This window comes from Schistosoma mansoni, chromosome 3 (genome assembly GCF_000237925.1).
Source record: "Schistosoma mansoni strain Puerto Rico chromosome 3, complete genome".
NCBI lineage: Eukaryota > Metazoa > Platyhelminthes > Trematoda > Strigeidida > Schistosomatidae > Schistosoma > Schistosoma mansoni.
In genome coordinates, this window is record NC_031497.1 from 2,581,449 (window position 1) to 2,604,248 (window position 22,800).

The following is a 22,800-nucleotide window of genomic DNA, read 5'->3' on the forward strand; positions in this document are numbered from 1 at the left end:
AAGATTCAAACAAACAATACTGAATGAATTTAAACTTCACTGCATCGCACAAGCAAGTGGCTATCAGGACTCAGTGGTCGAGTGGATAACGCGATGACGTTTGAAGTGAGGGTAATGGGTTCGAGTCCCAGAGTGAACATCAACTGTGAGATGCAGGCACATCCAGCTGACGAGTCCCAAATAGGACGAAACGCGCGTCCTGGATTCCAATGCTAGCCACTATCCATCTCTGCTTACCATGCTAATGAAAACATGGTTTATACATATTCGTAACTACTGCTTATCTCAAACAAAGAAAATATTTGTGTATGTATATATGATTAAGAACTATGCTGCTATCATCTATTTTTCAGACATTATCAATTAGGTCAAGCGTAAAAAGAGAGGAAGTAAGCCCAACTAATATAACGAAATAACATATGAAATTCAATACTTAATGATTTAGACGGACAACAGACTGATAACAATCATGGCCCATATACATATACATCCCAATTGTAGGATTGTTCGATTATAAAAGTAAGGTGGATAAGTTAATCTATGATGTAGGATAGAATATAATGAGAAAAGTAGTGATTGTAGAAGACAACGAAGAAGAAGTATAAAAAATCATTGAATCAACCAATCATAGAAAAGTTTCAATAGACAAAGACTGTTATTTCTATATGAATTTTCGATAGTTAAGTGTACAAAAGACAATGACATATTAAACTGTATTTTTAAAAATTAATAATGAATGCATTTGACCCTAACTTGTCTAACATGTATTAATTAATCAACATATGTAAATGGATGAATATCTAAACGAATCTTATATATTCCCTCTATGAGTATATAATATATAACGAGAGAAAACTAGAGTAGAAGAAAAACAATGACAAACAGCTGAAATTTAAGGGCAACAAAAAAAAACTAAAATATAGAAATATGAAATGGAAATAATTTGTTTATTTATTTATTTTTCTCATGGCAAAGAACTGGATTGGTGGACACTTGGAACAGTGTGTATTGTTTGTATGTATATATGTATGTAGATGATAAGGCTAAAGTAGTTACCAGTCTATGAAGCATCCTACTACGTATACTTTCAAACAATTCATGACTAAAAAAAGAATAATGATAAAGGGAATTCAAAAGAGATAGATAGAGAGTTCCAATGTTTGTGGAATAGCTGAAGCAAACTGATGAACATTTTAGATTACATGAATGAGGGACCGAGCTTAGGAAACCAAGAGAAACAAGTCATTGAATTTGTACCTATATTTTTAGAAGTATTAAAAAAATTGCTCAAATTAACAGAACAAAGGATAGAATGAATGTGTGTATGGATGTGACCAAGTCAAATTAACACTAGGACGTTTCGAAGTCAGATATCATTAATGAATTACTTATCAAAAAATGTCAAATATGTCACAAGTTGAGGATTTAATGATTTAAAAAGAGTTAAAACAAGTTAATATCATTAAATAATAGACTTGGTTACATAAAACTGATTATGTGACAATTTAAAATTGTAGGTTTGACATCAAAAGAAAATTGGACAGGACTAATCCACGAAAGATTGTGATAAATTGGATTGCCTACAAATATCACTGAGTTTTTCCGTGTATAAGCTTAGACTGTGTTAAATTTATACCTTGGATTATACATACATTAAAACAAAAACAAACCCGTTTGGTGACGACGGAAAACTACATATGATGGTATAAACTGTGTTGATAGAACAAGAAGTTGCCACAAACATTGGTATTTCTGAAAACCATATTAATCAACTATATTTAGCCAGTGTGTAAGTTGTTGTGTGTACAAAATTGGTAGAGATGATGATTATTCAATCTCCATTTTTTAAAGGAAAATGGCTGGTCAGTTTATAACGTAGAATTTGGATCTTTCGACCACTGAATCACTACTTCCTGGAAGGAGTTCTAATAGTAGTGCAACTCAATGAATTGAAATTTTATTGGTCATGCCTGAGAATAAAAGTTAGTAGGGATTGGTTTGTAGTTTTCTAATCCATAACTTCACGAAAAATAAGATAGGCTGTTCGAACTTGATAAAATTTCTTTTGGCTGTGATCCTATTTGACATACACCCCTTATTACAAAATATTCTCATTTCCTGTATATTTACTTACGGTGAGATCTCTACACTTCTTATTTGAAATATTATCATTCTGAATTGTATGGTTGGCACCCATAAGGTTGGTATATGTAGACGATTTGAAACTCTGTCATTGAAAAGCAATTTGAGATCAGTAATACAGCGAAACATCCAGTGTTATTGTTATAGGGGATTTTGGAGATTATCAGGGTTTTGTGACTTGAATTACAAAGTGATCATTGGAAACTAGAAGGTACTGGATAGTAGATTCAACCTAGTATGGAACTACTCACAAGGGCGTACCCACTATCCCATTAGGAACAAAATCAGAACTTTTAGATCTTGTAGCTGGCTTCTAATCTTTAGACCACTAAGCAGACATCCAACGTTCCAAATACCCGACTTTAATCAATTTACGATTAAAAATCTCTACAAATTCGCATAATAATAACCATGTGTCGCCAGTGACTAATTTAAAGAGGTGATTTCGGAAGTTTTAATGAGAAGCCATGATCAGTTGAGTTCACTTATGTTGAATGTGGGGCAATTACCAAATAATGGATTTGGAAACTGGTTATACAACATTATGAACTGATAGAATTCAGACATGTTAACCATAAGATTCTGACTCAATAAGCTAAAGGCTAGGTGCCCACAACGAAATTTGAAGTTCCTGAGCCCAAACTTTATTATAAGTGGTTGGTCACTGATCAGAAGTTCTGCACCTCAATGAAACAACTTCCTAGTATCTCCTAGCTTCAAATAGTTGTCTAAGTTTGATTCATGATGTAAACTGTAACTTCATAAACCATATTTTCCAGTCTTTTAGAGTTCTGCATCAAAATAAAAAAATACACAACTTATACAACTTAAAGGAATGTTTTCTTTCGATAATACTAATTACTAAAGATTATCAGAAGGAGGAGATTACAAACAGACAACCGGTTAGAAAATTATCTCCAATTTATCCCAATAATATAAGGGGATGGAGTAAACAAAACAAGGTTAGATAAGCCACATAAATGCCAAATATTTAGACACGCAATTGTAAATATGTGTGCGTATACGCTCCTATATTGTGTTAATGCATGAGATCATTGAAACAAATTATAATAAGCGGAATTGGTGCGAATTACGCAGAATCACAAACAAAAAAACACGCTGAATTGTGTTTACCGTAAATATCAACTGTGATAAGTACATAAACCGAAACGAAATAAAGCGATTGACCAATTACAATGGTGAGTGAAATTGATTGTTTTTTGGTCGTAGCCACTATCTTATTTGTTTAGCACTGTAGATGCTGATTGAATTTTACCGATCTAATTGCAGTGTGGTGACTATTCCGAGTGACTTAACATCAACTGAACCATGTTGATATGGTTGGAGGTGGTCAACAGAAAATTCTGTTTGACTTGGGTTTTATGCTACTTAGGAATTGTCAGCAAGGTGTAACCGTAACTTTGAGGTAACTGATGTTTTTTGATGGTAGATGACTTTAAGTTTAGAGAACAGTTTTGTTATTGTGATGAGACAAGATCAGCGCACAGGGCAAGCTTGAGCGATTCTTAAAATGATTTCATGATTTCGAAACCAATTTTTTAACAATGAGCAAGAAAGTCTATACAAATTAAGAGTATTTCACAACGGCAGTAATGTAACTGGTTAGATTTTAGCCGTTTTAGGAATTTCATTGACATCTTAGAACTAATTATCAGTTTTCCGATCTAAATATTGTAAAAATATTGCTATAAAATTCCATTAAACTGAGTGCAAATTTGTTCACGCCAAAAATTTCTTTGCGAATTTTTATGTCCACAGTTTTATAGAATATTGATCATCGCCTACAAGTCTTCTGAGGACGCTAAATCTCCAAAGATAAATTGGCAAAACTATTTCTGTAATTTAGTATTGGGAATCTGAACTTCTCGTTTTCGTGCCAAAAACGCCCATTTTTAGCTTCAGTTTGTGTTTCCCATCTGGAAGGCTCGTTTTTACTTTTATTAAGCTATTTTGTGACGTTCTTCAAGGACATTTTTATGTTGCATATAAACGTGTGAGTGTGTGTATCTGTTCGTTCGCTCTTCTGAGTTGCGTGTGGAATTATATATTTGACTGGCCGAATCTGGTCTTCTTTCTCTAGTTAGCAAGGCTGGAAGATAGTGGAATAGCTTAGCTTGTCCTGTTGTTGTATTGTTGACTTTCGTTCTGTTCATCGGTCCGAGGTGATATCTTAATCGATTGAACATAACAAAGTATTAATAATAAATTCATAGAAGATTAATGAAGGTGAAATTATAGGGGAGCCATCGTTGTCATCAGATCGATATGAAAAAGTCAAGAGTTAAAACTATTTATTATTTTAGAGTACCTAATTCAGTGAACCGATGATAAAATGATTTTGCCTAAAATTCCTACAGACAAAGTGAATTATTTCTACGTTTAACATTTGTCATTCTTACTGTATAACGATAAAAAGAATGTTTTAAATAACTTTGAACATTATAAGCATCGTACAAACACATTTCTATAGCGTATTACAAGTCCTGAGAGATAAACAAATATGTTTGTGAATTTGTAGCGCAGATGCTTTGCAATGCTCAACATGTTTGCAATATCTAACATTTTCCCGTTCATTTAGTAAGTTAACACTTCAGATAAAAGTATAATTTTCATTCAGGATTTCATTTCAAGTTCTAACTTTCATTTTATATATTTATGTCACCTTGTTAGTTGAGATACACTCCAATGACATGTTCGCAGAAAATAGCATTATGTGGTTGAAATTATATTGCCAATAAAAACCATACTCTTATATGCAACATATCATACAAGATTAAAAACATTCATTCTTAGATGAAGCGCGAAATCTCAAAAGTAGTTCTCCTGAATTTGATGAGCTCGTTTCTACACCATATTTTTATCCAAGACAATAAACATTTATTATTCAGTTGTATGTTTATGTGTTCTGCTTTGAAAAGTACTTTTGCATATATATGAGGACTATGGTCAAATTGCTTTACCCAGCTGCCTAAACTACAGTAGGGAAAACAAAAATCTCGAATACATCATTTGACAACGCAGTTGAAAGCCAAATGGTATAATCACTAAGTCATTATAAAGACAATAAAACATTTAGAAAACTAAAAGAGTAGACAATCTTACACTTTCTTCCGAATTACGACACAACGTAATAAGTATTTGGAGAATCGCCATTTTAAACAGTGTATTTTCCACGTGATATGTAATATATATATATATATCTAGGAAGGAGCACAAAATCTAAATAATAAATATTATTTCAAATAACTTGTTCGGTATTTGTTTTAGCCTTGTCTAGCAATCTAATTTCTTTTAAATAACGTAGATGCTGAAAATCCTCCTTTTACACAAGTCAGAAAGTTAGTTTATTTAACTTACTCAAACTATGGTACACAAGTATCATAAATTGTATAAGTAAACATAGAAAGCAACAGTAGTAGTATGTGGTGTATGCTACTTACGCTAACAGACATAAGTAGTATGTAAAACCAATCGGAAGTGGAATGTCTCACAGCAGAAGATTGCAATCAAGAAAACAGGAAGGAAGTCGGAGAGAAATCGAAATAACAGCAGAATCAGAGGAATAATGGAGTATGTAAAGGATAACGCAAAGAAAATGTGTAAATGATGTATTTAATGTATGATTTTCATATTTTACTGATCCACTTTGTGATTTTGCATTAAACAAAATATTGTTTTTCCGTACTGAAGTTTTCGTTCACTACAGTATTAGTAATAGCATACAGTTCACAAAGCAATAGGGACTAGAGCAAACGATTTTGTGAATGTTCAATTTAGTGCGCTTAGAAGTAATTATAACAAAATAGTTTCTTTTGATAGGCTAGTGAAAAAATGTTATCAACAGATGGTGATAATCAGTGAGACCATCGCTGAAATTTTTTACTGTTGAAGAGAATAACTTCTCAACTTACAACTATGCTTTACTAGCCAACTCACTATCCAATTGAAATTTGAATGGGTTGTAACGAACACTAAAACCAGATGCATTCAAAATTAGTTTAGGGATTGTTGTTTAGTAAAACAGGTAACCAGTTAGGGTGCTAGTGTTAATAAGTAATCATTTCTGTTCATAACACAGAACATTTTCACAAGACTTCTGATTGGTTAACTTTAGTCATTGAGAAGGAAGATTTGCACATAATCAATATGTTCACATGTAAGTGATGTATACGTGGCCTACGTCCCAAGAATGGCAATAGACATATGTAAGTATATGTTGTATAAGAAGCAGTAACCAATAAATCAATGTATTTAAACCTGGGATTTTTTCATTGTTACGTCCAAAGGCTATGGTGTAAAAGTTTCAGTTAAAACGAATTTCATAGTCAACTAAAGGAGGAATAAACAATAAACACTGTTTATAGGACAGGAGACAATAATAATAAGACCTATTATGCTTTTTCATGGAATTAGCCATATCTTTCTCCTTCATGTGTACTTTTGTTTCAAGGTTGTCTGATTGTTGCTACCTTCATCAGTGATAGACAAAACTATTTATGATTGTCAATTTTTTGTTGAAAACGATTCGATTTCTTTTATTTTTGTAATTAACATCACAGACTGATCCCAATTAAGTAACCAGTAAGAACCAGGACGCATTTGGAAATTGTTTCGTCCTGGTACGGTACTCCTCAGAAATACACATCCACGATCACATCTCAAGGGATCGAACCCAGGACATTCAGTCTCACATACAAATCCTTAACCTCTATGAATTTAGGACAATAGATGCTGGTTCATTGGTTTAGAGGGTATGAGTTCCTGTACGAGGAAGACGGTCCTGAGTTTGACCCTCCCATAGTATGATCGTGGGTGTATACTGAAGAGGAGTCCTATACTGGAACGGGACAGCCGTCCAGTGCTTGCTGGTTCCCAATGGCTTTTTACCTAGAACATTATTTGATGTTGATAATGAAATAAAAAAATCTCCATAAGTCCCCCTCCACAAAGAAAATAAAACAAAGTTACTTTGATCGTTTCATATTTCTGAAATATTTTGTTTTAGAAATATTAATCATCACTTCTTAACTATCTGTCTATTTATCTGGATTCGTCCGATTTTACATACTCAATGAGTGTTAGCTAATAAAAAAATTATTCATCAATCATGTCGATTGGGAAAGTAGTCTCAACTTCAGGAACTATATATATATTAGTTATTCCAAAAGTTATAATTCATGGTGGAACCACATACTTTAGGGTACTCTTAAGGATGACTCTGGAGTGCTTGTATACTTTATTTTAGCCTATGAGTAAAATGGACTTTGTGAATCAAGAGTTTCTTATGAAAAAGTAAGATGATGTTCAAATTTAGCTAGTGATCTCAAGGTGCTTATTAGTTTTTCGCAGGTTGATAGTCAGTTTTCTATATTTAAAGGTAGACTGCTTTTATTAAGAAAATAGTGTTCACAATACGATTAGTTTATACTTAAGTTATTTTTTCAAAATTTATAAACACTTTTACCATATATTTCCTTACAATTTCTACAAAATTCGTGTGAATACTCCCTGAAACTTCTGTAAAGTCAAGCCATTAGACAACATTATTGAGTCAGGAATGAACAAATTATAACCTGGCATATGTTTGCTAGTCTAAGTTGTACCACATTAATACAATCAGATGAATAGCAAAAGAATTTAAACAACCTATCAGAAATGATGTTTATAAAGACTGAACATTGAGAGTATGGTTTAAAAAGACAGAGAAGAAGTAACCATGACAACAACAAAACACCTACCAGTATAATTTCCGACATTTCAAGTAGTTCATACGATACCAAGGTTTATATTAGTCACTATGTTAATAATGAAAGCGTTTAGTTATGAAATTAGAACAACCATAAGAGAACGGATTTATAATACTAAGCTTCCTTTACAATTGGATTAGACAGTACATAATGTCTAATTCACTGTATGGCTGCACAACAGATAAATTTCTTATTGATTTCAAGAGTTTCGAGCATTGAATGAAGATACCTTCTACTAGGTTTTTTATAGCGTACAAACTGTCACTGCATTTTGAATTTCGTGTATAAATCGAAGACTAGCTAACTCAAGTATGATTAGCTCGTCGCTAAAATATAAATTCATTGATTTTATAATAAACTGAAATCAGCTGGAGAACCATTAAAACTTTATTTTAGTAATCGTAATGAGAATAATGTGCTCACTAATAATTAACTTCAAGAGACTTTTTTGGAGTTCTAATAAGAAGCACTGACTAATCAACTCTATTTGAAGGAGGAGGGTTGTGAAGTTTTGACTGAGGTTGCGTACATGTGTTACTGAATCCCGATTCCATTATTACAATGTGTTAACTTCAACTGTCTACACAAGTTCAAAGGTTTTATTATTATTATCATCACGAAATTGAGATTTTGAAGAATTTTCAATTTGAAGTTAGTTGTCATCATTATCACAGACCGGTACTCAGTGAAAAACCACTAACGACCAAGGATTACCGTCAAACAGAAATGATCGACAACACTGGATGAAATTCTGCTGCATATATTACGAACTTACTAAAGTCTGAAAGTATGGACGTTCACAGGAGTCTACAGTACAATACTCTATGCTCTTCAATAATTCTCTAGTTGATAATAAATTATCTTGAAAAACTAAAAAATTCGTGTTGCAATGCTACGATTTACGCGTTAAGTAAATAAAACTGTTTACCAAAAAAAGTTGGCTTAGTAATGGTGGAATCAAATAAAGAGTACATCATATATATATATATATCGGATGGTAGTAACGCTGGCAATAATATCAGTGATAATACGCACCAAACACTTTGTTCATTACCAAAATTTTATAGATAGGATTAAAAAGGCTATTTACTTATTCGATCCGATTAGATGGTATTTATTTATGTTTATAACACTAATGATGATTTAACCATGCACAAAAATGAGTTGAATCAAGTGTAATGACCTTAATTATTAAATTCATAATAAAAAACAGACCACAAGGTGAATTCCATATATATATATATATATATATATATATATATATATATATATATATGTTTACTAGTCAGCTAATTACTATTATTATCTATCAGTATAAAGTAGTGAAGATTCTTAAGTTTCATTGAGACCATGAACAACTTTAGGTTAGACCGCCACTGGGAACATAGAAGCATTGAACAACTGTTTCGTCTTAGTATAGAACTACTCAGCAGTGCATACTGACGATCCCGTAAGTGGGAATTGTATCCAAGACCTTCGGTCTCGCGCGAGAACACTTAAACTTTAGTTCACTGAGCCATTATGCAACGGTGTTAATTTCTAATTTCAATCAATCTACAATATTGAGTGACGATTTTCCATTGTATTCGGTGGGTAAATGATTCAAGACCGACACGGTTGAACTTCAATCGTCACGGTTTCTCACTAGAACTCCGAAAATTCCCTCTCAAAGCTAGTCACTAGTGAGCATATGATTATTATCTATCTTTCATTTCATTATACTTACATTTTGATGTTAGTTGGAAGTCAGCAGGAAACCCTAAGCCAAGGTTTCATGCTAGTTACCAATAGTCAGTAAGGTGTCCCCGCAATTTGCAGGTAACTGAAACCTACGAATGGATCCAAACCTGGATCATCCAGTTTCACAGTTTGAGATGTTACCACTGAGTTGTTTAGGCCTTTCCTGTGGAAATGAGACATTCCCATTAGTTGATTACTGAGCAGTTAGTTACCCACCAACGACACTGAAAGATGATTGCATATTATCGCAAATTGATCGAAGTTAAATATATAGACCATGGGATGATCTAAAGCTTAAACGTTCATCAATAGACTTGAGGGTCCTAGGCCTAACCCCTCATGTGGGCAGGGTATGCAATGTCACTGCATAAAATGATATACTAGAATGAAACAACTATCCAGTGCATCTTACTCCTCAATGATTATCTAATTAAGGACAGTTCATGGTGTAAACTATAACATTCACTAATTTCTCCAACCCCACTATACAAATGATAAAATAAATATGCAATTAATTTTGATGGATATACACTTTTTTCTTATGACTAATTTGAATTGCGATAAACAACAAGCAGGGACATAGACTTACATTATCAAACTCGACATCCCAAGCGGACCTTGTTATAACGTATTGGACTTCATTACTCATGTACTGATGCAGTGTTCTATCACCACAAAAAGAGTCAAGAAGGCAGAAAAAAACATTAATTACAAAATTTGTAGAATATTTTTTCATGAAAATAAATATTTAATTATGGGCTGGATAAAAATGATTGGACTAGATGATTGCAGTCAATCATAACATTTTGGATTTCAGATGTTAATTAAATTGAGAATGGATAGATATTGTTGTACCACTTATACTTTTCTAATACTTTAGTATTTATTCTAATACTGGAACAATACTAGGTAGTTGAAAAGAATTATCAAGAAATACCGATTTTAAGTGACATGCTGATGAAGACTATCAACCCTAACAGGGAACACTGACGTATTTTGAATCCCAATCTACTAGTTAAAAAGAATATAATGGTGAATAAAATTTATAAGAGCGGTTAGTAGGGAGATCCAGGACATTAATTTCACCAGATTTGTTATTCGACAGCTGCACGGACCTGGACCCCACTGTTGATTTTCAAAAACTGCCTAGAATGCTTCGTAATGTAATGAACAAGAACACAAGTGGAGACAATCGAATATATTTGAATACAAAATCACGGAACATCTTAGTAAAATCTGAGAACCATACAGTAAATACTTCATTTGAAAAATGTCAATCATTCGTCTCAGACTTCGTTGTTCTTTCGTTTCCACACCAATCATTTTCTATTTACGTTCTCTTTTATTTGATCTTCCTAACCTTCTGCCACCAGACATTTCACTTTCGATTGATATATACTACTTATATCTGTCGAGATCGCACGCACGAGATACCTATATACTAAGAGATACTGATCAATTCCAGCCCATAATGTCAACAATGGAAAAATCCAAATCCTTACAAGTGAAACAGTGACGAATACTTTATAATTTTATGAGTAACAATGATTCAAAATCATCATAACCCATGTATTACAGGCGATGAAATAAAATATTAGTTACCCAGTGCTTGAGACAAATAATCCAAAAATACGAATGGAGAATAAAGTATCCTGTGTAATTAATGTGGTCACAACCCTTCACGACTTTGATTTGTGCTATGATATAAATGATGTGTGAATGGTGAAAGTAAGAGGTTCTTACTGCCGAGATTGGACAGACAGAAACTCAACTTACTGAATGTTTTTTAAATGGTTGTTTGCCTGTTATTGATTTCTACCCTGAACTCACTGAGTTTAGACTGCCAGTAACTGTGCTAGATAGAGTATAGTCTGCTTCCGTAACTGTGGGCCATAAATCATGCATCTAGTATAACATGGTCTAGTCTGAATGTAGCTTATCAATCGAGTATTCTAATCTAATGGTGATATAATCACGGTCATCAGTTGTTACATTATAGTGGTATATCGTACTAAAACAACATTTCTTTTATTCTTCTGTGATGTTTAGTAAATAAGGCTTAGAAAAGCCAGAACATACAAATATTCATAGATCTCAAATGGGACAGTTTCAAAATGAAAAAGAGTGACAAGTTTTATGATTGGTTGATTGACACTTTTAGAGGATAAAAGAGACAAGAAATTGTTGATTGACCGAAATATCTTTATATTTATTACACCTATATTTTTTGATAATGCATCGTATTTAAATTAAATAATTGCCTCGCTTTTGTCTTTAAAGCTTATTCAGTTCAGTTCTACGGATGTAGTGTGAATACGCTCCAAACTCTGATTTCAGCACATTTAATCAAACGATTGATTAGTCAATCAATCAATCAATCTGAAAGCAGCTTTACGAGAAGATTTGAAATGATTTTTTTTAAAGTCAACTATTTTGAGTTGTACTCATTCGTGATTGTTGTTTTTGATTTGGGGACGAAAACTGAAATAATTATTGATTATATGAATCAAAAATAGTTTACAGTTACAAACTGGATACAAAAATATTATAAAAACTATGCATCAGTTAATATATTAGAAATTAGCTCGTATCTCCAACGCCACACTATTAATATTATTTTCGTAAGGTGGCTGGAAGTAGAGTCGACAAGAAACTGTGAACATCCTATAAAAGATCGATGGTGGCACAAATAAGTCGGTGGTAACGTCTCTGACCATGAAGCTAGGTTCAACTGGAGCGAGTTCGCCAGAGAGCATCAGTTCTCACATAATTACAATCCGACCTTGTTGACGAGTGTCAAATGGCGCGAAACCCAGGTGTTCCAGGGTATCCTGTCAACTACCTCCAACCACTCACCGCCTTACATCTCAACATAGTGTACACGGTGTCGAGTAATTTAGACTAATCGCCACACTAGTTTGGCTGACAGAATTCAATTAGTGCTAAGAACGACGATATGCATAATATTGGTCAATACTAAGTGACTAATCAATTATAAATATCGTCATTATTAGTTGTAAACCACACCATTTTCGACATATTTCAATCATATTTATTTCATTATTTACCATAAATACAGACACTTACAAACAACTTACGTCTATACCACTCCTCCTCAAAAAAATGCTACTCCAAATTTTGGAAAACAGCATTTTTATAAGGAAATCAACATGATTTTATGATATCTGACGAGTGTTCATGCTTATTACACGTTGTAATAACAACAATAATGGTAATGGTAATAACATGCAAACTGGAGGCATAAAGTATGCAGTTCACATGTTATAGAATCATTACACAAAAAATTCTAATCTATTGAACCTATTGATTGAATACTTGCAGCTTACTTAAATTTTCTGCTTTGATATGCCATTTTTCACAGACAGTGAGTAGCATGTTCACTTACTTGATAGACAAATGAATATTTAGTAAGTGCTAAAGTGGTGTAGATCGATAAAATTCCTGTGAATTTCCGTACCGAATGAAGTAAATCCTACTATTCTCATTATTACTGGCTACAGCTTAGTGTAATTTAATCACGGTAATATCACCAATTAAGCGTACTGGATTTGTTGCAAAATGTCAAAACGTATAAGTTTAAAACGAAGTATAAATTAAATCAGTAGATTTATTAATTTAAACACATATATATTGGTACAAAAGGGCACCAGATACATATGCGCCACACAAAATAATAAAAGTAGGAAGAGAAGGGATGAAAAGATAAGGCGGACTAAAATGTACAACCAGAAGACTCTTTCAGTTAAGAAAGTTAGAACCACTCTTTATGTAGAAAGTAAAAGAAGGTTACAGCAGGATCGCCACTGGCTTCTATTCTAAGCCATATCTGATAACGTCTCTAGCCACTGTGTTGCACCATCTCTCGGACCCCAGCCAGGGAGTCGTGAAGGACCAACAGAAGCCAGTCCTTTGCAGCTTTCTTTCATACCACGACACCATGTCATACACTGACCTCCTCTCCGCTTTTTCCAACCACTCCCAGAGTCGGCAAATAATGCACGACGTGGAAGTCTCTGGGACGACATTCGTAAAACATGTCCAAGCCACCGAAGTCGGTGTTTCAAGATGGTGACACCAATTGAATTATCGTCTCGGCGCCCGAACACACGATGCCGAGCCTCTGCATTACTAACATGGTGTTGCCGCTGGATGTCAGCAATCCTTCGGAGACAACGATGATCGAACACAGAGAGACGTCTAACATCCTCAACTCGGAGAGGCCAGGTTTCACAAGCATAGAGCAAAACTGCTCTCACCGACGCGTTGTAAATCCGACCTTTTACAGCCAGACTAACATCACGAAGGCGCCAAAGATGGCCCAGATTGGCATAAGCCGCTCTGGCTTTCATTATACGTGCATCAATCTCATCACTCACGCCACCACCAGCACTTATGTAGCTACCTAGATACACAAACTTCTCAACTACTTCAATCTGCTCACCATCCAGGGTGAGTACAGGATGAGAATCCTGCCAGTCTTGTAGGAGTACTTTGCACTTGGAGGGTGCAAAGCACATGCCGTACGTGCGGACACTGATTGCCAACTGATTAAGTGCGGATTGCATGCCTTGGGCATTATCGCACAGTAAGACAATATCATCCGCATACTCGAGGTCGAGAAGTCTTTCTCCAGGCAACATATCCACACCGCCATTACTTACATCCATCAGAGCTGTTTCCAGGATGTCGTCGATGGCAAAGTTGAAGAGGAATGGTGAGATCGGGCAACCCTGCCTAACCCCACTGCTCGAATGGAACAAGAGAGAAAGGTGGTTGTATGCCCTCACTCTGCCTGAGGTGTTCGTATACAGGGCCTTTAAGATGTTAATGAACTTCTCAGGCTTACCCTTCTTCAATAGACAATCCCAGAGAACAGTCCTGTCCAACGAATCGAAGGCAGCCCTGATATCAAGAAACACTACGATTGTTGGCCTGCGATAAGTATGACGGTGTTCTAACATTTGGCGGAGGGTGAAGACGTGATCAATGCCTCCTCGACCAGAACGAAAACCAGCCTGCTCCTCGCGAGTCAATCGTTCTCGGGTTTTAAACAACTTACGAAGAATGACAGGAGCCAATAGTTTGGACGCAATCGGAAGTAGACTTATCCCCCGATAGTTATTACAGGAACAACGTGAACCCTATTTAAAGATAGGGACGACTATCGACTCATTCCATGATGTTGGAACACTTTCTGACTCCCAAACCCTTGTAAACAACATAGTCAATTCCTTAGTCAGAAAGTCACCACCGTCTTTAAAAAGAGCTGGAGGTAAGTCATCTGGGCCCGGTGATTTGTAGCGCTTCAAGAGTTGGAGTTCCTTGCGGACTTCCGCCTCGTTTGGTGGATCAGTCGTCACCGGCCATGGGGGGCAGGACAAACTGGTTGATGTTGCCGGAGCAGAAGGCCAGTTGAACTGCCCTTCGAAAAATTCCGCCCATCGTCCAAGACGTCGAGAGATGTTAGTGATTGGCATCCCGTCATCCTCGCAGACTGTTTCACTCACACCAGACTTCTTGTTGCCAGTGGCTCGGATGAGTTGGAAGAGCTTACTGCAGTTACCAGATGCAGCTGCTGCTTCCATCTCATTAGCACGCTCCGACCACCAGGCTTCTCGGTCCTTACGCAAGCTTTGCCCGATTTCACTACGTAACAGCCTTCGTTTGTGGTCAAACTCACGGTCACCCGGAGTAGACCGACGGGCTTCCATCAGTTGTAAGGAGCCAGAAGAAACCCAGTGCTTGTAAGCGGGACGTTTCGCGAGGCCGCAAGCGGCTTTACTCGCCATCTTCATGGCGTCGTGAAGATGCAACCAATGCTCATCTATACTTTTCGATGGGATGGTAGCTAGCCTAGAGGCTAGCTCCGCTCGATACTTACTTGCAACAGAAGTTGCAGACAGTTTACTAACATCGATCCGTTGGTGGTGGTCAATCCTTCGGCCACTGAAAAGTAAGGTGAGATTGGCGCAGACCAGGGCATGATCAGACTCCAGATAGGTACTCCAAAAGGATCGGCAGTCTTGTACACAACCACGCCAGCGGTAGCTGATCGCGATGTGATCAATCTGAGTCCAGGCTTGAGATGCAGAGGGAGGACTCCAGGTGGCACACCGGCGATGATTGTGCCGGAAGTTAGTGCTAGCCAGAAACAGGTTGTGGTCTGTGCACTGTTGCAGCAAACGGTCCCCGTTATCTGTCCTGCGACCAACAAGTCCCCATCGGCCACCTAAACGACTCTCTTCTGTGCCTAGACGCCCGACCTGAGCATTCAAGTCTCCGGCTAATACTACAATATCTGTCGAACGCGCTTTCTGGAGAAGAACTGTTAACTGGTGGTAAAACTCATCCTTGATTGCATCCGGGCTGCAATCTGTCGAGGCATAGGCGGAGATGACGAAAAGATACCGTTTCTCACGCCGGTTTCTTCTCACTTTGATGGAACTTTCTAATCTAACAGCACATAACCGACTGTTAATGGGGATCCAATCGATTAGTGCTGTCTCAGCTCTAGCGCTTAGTGCAACACCAACGCCTGCAAGACCAGACGAAGATGCCACAGAGTCCCCGGATAAGCGCACGTGAAACAAGCTTTTCGAAGTGACAGATGGAGAATGAATTTGTAGTACTTCACTAGAGTCTTGAATACGGGTCTCGGATAGACAGCAAACATCAATATTAAGACTTTCTAAAGACATAGCCAGCCCCATCTGTTGTCCGATCTGCATTAGTGTGCGAACGTTGAAGGAAGCCAGCTTGAACGGCGTACGTGGTTTCAGAAAGACTGCTTCAGTATTCGTAATCGGTGGAAGCATTCACTTTCAACCAGACAGTGACTGGAGATCGTTTAGATAGGACAGAGTTTCCACCATGGGCGAGTTACTGCATAAGTTGGAAAGGAAGGATACACAATTTGGGAATAAAGGGAGTGAAAAAGCGACGTAGTAAATAATAGTAATAATAATAGTGATAATAATAATAATAATAGTAATAATAATGGTAATAATAATAATAATAATAGTGTAAATTGTCTTGCTTCTAATATGAGCGAGAATAGTATCGTCAATAGAATTCATAATTTCATTTATTTGTGTGTGGGCTGTGATACTGCCCGGGTGCCCAAACCGAAGCAGGTGGTTTTCTTAGGAAACCACACCCCGAGCCTTTGACCTAAAGGTCTGATCCACAAGGCAGTGGAGCATCGTGAGGAGATGCAGTCCCATGGTAGCCCGTGACCAACAGCAGGTTCGTTCGCCATTCGTTCCATCAGGATACTGGAGCTAGGCCATGTGCACCATTGGTTTGGAATCAGGGTTTTCCAACTCCCCTAGGTGGACCCTCCGTGTCCACCAACACGGTTAAAGCGCCGAACATTCGCTTTTCGTCCTCTCACTTTCGTAAACAACACCCCCGCCACGAGAAGGCAGTGAGTAGGACTTCCCTGGCAGAGGCTATATATTCGCTGGCCATGTGAGAGCATTTCGAGAGGGAGAGTGGACTCTCCCCACTCTCAGCCGTACCAGGGCATTTGGGGGCTAGGTTGAGTCACTATAGTTTCTAGAAGTGTAAGAGAAAAGACTTGGAAGAAGCAAAAAATAATTAAAAGAAGGACCACAAAAGATAGATGAAGAGATAAAAAAGATATAAGTTCAATATTATGAAATATTCAATATGTGGCGGATAGTAAGACGAATACATCACAGAAATAGAAGTTCGTTTCCGGTTATTTATCATAATGCTTTTCCCTGCTAACTTGTTCTAGCACCAAAAAACCGTCAATCACAACAGCCAAACGTATATGTTTATTTTGATTGTACTTAACTGTAGCTGACTACATGGATTGATGCTTTGTCCTAATATGAGCAACCTAAGGGTTTTCCAGCCACTGTCAATGAATTTGAGTATGGACTGAGATACTGCCTGGTCACCTAAACTGAAGCACATGGTTTTCTTAGGGATCACTCTCCGATCCTTTGACCTACAGGTCTAGTCCACAAAGGGCAGAGAAAAAATTTAGGAGATGCAGTCACATGGTAACCGGTGACCGACAACAGGTTCATATATTTTTTTGTCTTCAAGAACCTGGAGCCTATATCCACCAATGATCTGGAATCAGGGTTTTCCAACTCCCTTGGGTGGATCTTCCGTACTCACCAACACAGTTGGAATCACCGAACATTCACTTTTTATTCTCTCAAGTTCGTAGACAAGACTCGCCGCCAGAAGTCAGTGAGTAAGACTTTCCTGGTAATGCTCAATCGCAGTACATAACATTAACAACGAGAAGCTACAAACACTTGGTAAGTATTGAAGTTGATTTTAACAGTACCAATAAAATAATTTTCGTTTCACTGTATACGTATGGTTTGTAAACTGAGTGTAAAAAACAATAAAGAAAACATATCGAAATTTATTAAAACAATTGTGTACGCACAAATTCCAGTTTACTAAGCTCTAATCTGATTGAACTATAATAAAAGAGTGGAATGTGCCAAGTGGTTAGGACTAAATGCCTTATGGAATTTATACAACTTAAAAATGAGACAATCGACAATTTTATACAGAATAGTTGATCAAAAGATATATTGGATTGAATATTAGCTGAACAGCTCATTTTGTGCACACCACTACACCGGAAAGAGTATTAAGTCCGAACATGTGTAGAGGATAATATGTAAAGATTGTAAAGGAAGTCCAAACTAGGGTGAAACAGCTGTTCAGACACAATGTATTCCTGATTTTTCATACTCATTTTTCGGTTATTTTTTGTTGGACTAGTGGATGAATCTATTGTAAACAAGAGTTTAATTTTAAGACATAACCTTTGACTATGTGTTTTTCATCGGGAATTTCAGATTTTGCTACCATTGATGTGTTCATAACAAAAAGTTGAGAATAACTCTAAATAACTGAAATGAAACTTGAAGTGAAAATTAGACTTCAATGCAGACACTAATTCACTCACTAGATGAACGATAAAATGGTTGGAAGCGCTGGATACACTACATTTGTTGAAGATCGAAAACGTTGGCAATAACTTAAAACAGTTAATGTTAGTCTGTGACGAAAACCTTCTTCATATACATACAAACCTCACCACAAAATAATACCTGAGCAGCTAAAAAACTAGATCAGCGATCAAGTTCAAATTAATTAATAGTTAATCATTATAATGATGATAACAATCGTAGTAACACACTTGTTTTTGTTCTCTATAGACATTGTCCCAAATTTAGTTTGGTCTACATATTTTTCACAGATTAGACACGTGATCAAAGAGTGGACTAAATAATGGACATTTTAAGCCTGATTGTAACTGGCTGAAAGTGATGTAGAGACAATGGTTCAAATAGACATAAATAATCAAGGTAGTAGCATAGCGCGGCATAGTTACAAAACGGTAAACCAATAGAATGTAAGTAGAACAAACACAAATAACATGTTATAAATAACAATATACTAATGAAAATTACTTAATGTTGAAGCATTTCATGGAAGAGTGATGGTAAAGTTAGATATTTTAGTACGCTTTATTTCAATTACAACCATAAATCCAGGTTGAGTGAATATTAGCGCCTGACAAGGGGTCAGCTGTTGAATCTTTTTATAAGACAAAACATATCCAGGGGATAATTATATGTCATATGAGTATACACATAGATGAACAGACAGTAGATTAGTTAGTTAAGCATAAGCAACGTAGAACATTAAACATGGATGCATCGGTTCCAGCTCTTATCACACCATATCAAAGCAGAGAGATGAGATTATCAAGGTAAATGCCTGAGTAGTAGAGGTAGTAACAGTATCAGTGATAGTAAAAAAACTGGGTATAGAAAATATGATTCGAGAAAAAAAGAACATTATAAAAACACCGACAAAGGAAAGCAGTATGCATAGAAATTATGGTTAACAGGACTGACATGAACCGAGGAGAGGAAATCAAATGAGTGAAGTGGAACAAAATATTTGGGATGTTTAGAGGGAAGCATAGTGTTAACAAAATAATTTTTGAGGTTGGTGGTACGCATGTTGTCAATCTTGAAGGATTAATTGAACAATAAGTAGGTCATTTCGAAAGAAAAATTAGTTGGCTCACAGCAATAACAACTTCGACCAACCAGTTCTGTTTTTAATAACCAATGTGTACTGAATCACAAAACAAAGCACCAAGCGAATTTCAAATACATAGACGCTACCTACTTAGTAAGGACAGACTATCCACCATAATTTTCAAAAGTGAGAGAGACATCATGCTCTAAGAATAAGCTAGGTTGTTTATAAAGTGTGCAATCACTCTAAATCGGAGAGATCGTTATAAACACTTACAAAAACGGCAAATATAACACATGTAAAAACGGTTTGGGTACAAGTATGTTTTAAAGTTACACCCAAATTATTGGCTTTTGCTATTCCGCACAAAATACAAGAATGACTGATTCCATGAGGGGCAGGCTATGTTTCGGTTAGGTAGTAAGCCCACTAGTCATTCTTCGACCATGGAGTTAACTGTTCAAACACTATCACAGACTTCTTAAATTAATTAGACAGGAATTTGCCTTAGCATTGTTTGATGCAAAACGTGTAAAGATCGATTAACATCTGCAAAACCTCTAACTAAACAAAACAAGTAGGGTGAAGGAATACAGCCACATCTCTTAATTGTCCCAAAACCAGCAATAGGCTAGATGGGCTTGTTCTGTCTTATCACTTTTCTTTATTCTTACCATGTATGCAACTGTTGATAAGTCTCTGGAGAAAGTGTTTGATAGTGCTGTATACCTGTTACATGAGTCTGTGAGTGATATTCTTTGGCCCGCTGATATAACTCTAATCCGATCGATGATGTTAACGAAATATATATGCCGCCAACCCTGGTATATAATTATCGACTTAGTTCGCGTTAACGGAATAAAATAGGCCAAATGAATTTTGGATACACATACTTCATACACTCGCCAATCAACACAGACAATTAGAAAAACGGAGCAGAAAAGCAAACCTGAGAAGGCAAGTGTGCAAACTTTATTTAATAAGCATGACTCAATATTTATAACCAGACAAAAATAAGCTTAAGGCATGTGATGAATAGGGTAAGCGATGGAAACCTATGCGCTCAAAGGGAAACAGTCAAGGTAAGTAAGCCAATAACTGACAAGGTCAAAATGTGACTCAAGAAGAATAAACTAATTGGTATGTCCGGAGGCTAGAATAATCCATGTGGGATTGACACAGTACTATACACAACAGATAACTTCTGACCGTGATAGGGTATGGGATACCGAGACCCCTCTCCGATCAGTGTAGGTACAGCAAAAATGAAATCGACGAATGAAAGGTATGAGAGGTAACTAATGTATAAATAAGCATTATTTATTTATTTAAACACATAAGCATTGGTGCAAGGAGGAACCAAATAAAAATGCGCCACATAAATCATTTGATTTGTGTGAGGGCTGGGATACTGAACGAGTGCCCAAACCAAAGCAGGTGGTTTTCTTCGGGAGACACACCACGAGCCTTTCACTTGAAAGTCTAATCAACAAGACAGCGGGGCAACGTAAGGCGATGCAGTCTCATAGTAACTGGTGATCAACAATAGGTTCATAGGCCATTTGTTTTCTTAGGATCCTGGAGCCCATGTGCACCATTGGTTTGGAATCAGGGTTTTCCAACTCCTCTAGGGGGATCATCCATATCCATCAACCCGGTTAAAGGGCCAGACATTCGCTTTTTGTTCTCTAAATTTCGTAAACGACACTCCTGCCACGAGAAGGCAGTGAGTAGGACTTCCCTGGCAACGGTTGTATGCACGTGTCCATGTGAGAACATTTCGAGACGTAGAGCTGACTCTCCTCACCCTCGGCCGTACCTGGGTATTTGAGGGTCACTCTGTGAATAATTCCATGTAAAGTATCTATCGAACGATCATACTTATCTCACAGATCGAAACCAAGGTGTCTGCACATGATTAACACGGCTCAGGCATCCAGACCATGATTTCATGGACCGATGCTACGGTTATATTTTCATCAGTGGTACTCTTAAGAACTACCAAGAGATGTATTTTACTCAATTCAGATTTCATGATTGTACGCTAAATTCATCAGTTTATTGGACGATCAATATGCTTGGTCATTTTGAAGTAGACTGGTAAGGTTTGGAGAGGTTCGTTCTTGATACTTTTCGAACTGAAGTTATTGTATGTAGAAGGCGAATACTATTGTATTCCGGAATCGCCACTGTTATAACTGGAAAGTTTAGGTCAGTCAGCATTGTTGTGACAGGGTAGCCAACTGTTATATCTGTCGCTGTGATGTACGTATCGACTCTGATTAGTTCATAGTCTTACTGACTTTACTTGACAATCGTGAACTGCTGGAATCCCTCGATCCTTCTGCTCATACTGAAAAACAAGGTAAGCGTGATTATTGTAACCAATATTAGGGACTTCGAATAATATGGCTCAAAATCGTTCGCAATAATGTAGATACATTCTTCCCTAAGATCCTAAGTTTACAAATCACACATTAACTTTTTTTCACTGATTTACGTTTTGTCGAATCGTATCTTTGATGTTTAATCTTCTCTATTACTATAAATACTGTTACCACCTGTACTAGTCTGGGATTCACCATGAAAATTTCCTTTAACTGTGCTAATATGGTATGGTAACTTGAACCGATGTACACATGTGGCAAGGTTCTATGTTATATTTAACTGACTGACAGATGAAGTCAACACTGATTATTATCGAGTTACTATAGCTACTTATGTGTAAAGAATAAATTTATTGTCTGTTATTAAAATTCTGTATATTATCATTATTATTATTGTTTTCATACATCGTACAAACTAGATTGATTAACGTCCACTGATGTGTGTGAATGTTTCGATATTAATTTTCAGACCAACGTTTTGATGAAAAAAAATGATAAGGTGAAGTGATGTCGCATACTATCTGATAATATACGATAATCACTATGTTGGAGAGCAAGAATAATATCCCATCGTCAGTTGTTTCCAGCATAGATTTATAGAGTCACACACACATCACCGTTGTTCTGTGGCAGGAAGGTCATGATACTGTCTGGAACTAATATATATATATATATATATATATATATAT

At 36.4% G+C, this 22,800-nt stretch overlaps 1 protein-coding gene across 2 annotated transcripts in view; it reads right to left on the reverse strand.

The window, feature by feature from the left end:
• Smp_074070.1 (putative transient receptor potential channel 2) overlaps nt 1-22,800 on the reverse strand; it is a gene marked incomplete at its 5' end in the record, with an annotated part of 65,690 nt that overhangs the window by 2,642 nt on the left and 40,248 nt on the right. For both annotated transcript variants that reach the window (XM_018798887.1, XM_018798885.1), the window contains one exon: nt 10,240-10,315. In XM_018798887.1, the coding sequence (XP_018650731.1) occupies nt 10,296-10,315 (20 nt within the window). In that variant the 3' untranslated portion in view covers nt 10,240-10,295. The remainder of the gene's footprint in view (nt 1-10,239; nt 10,316-22,800) is intronic.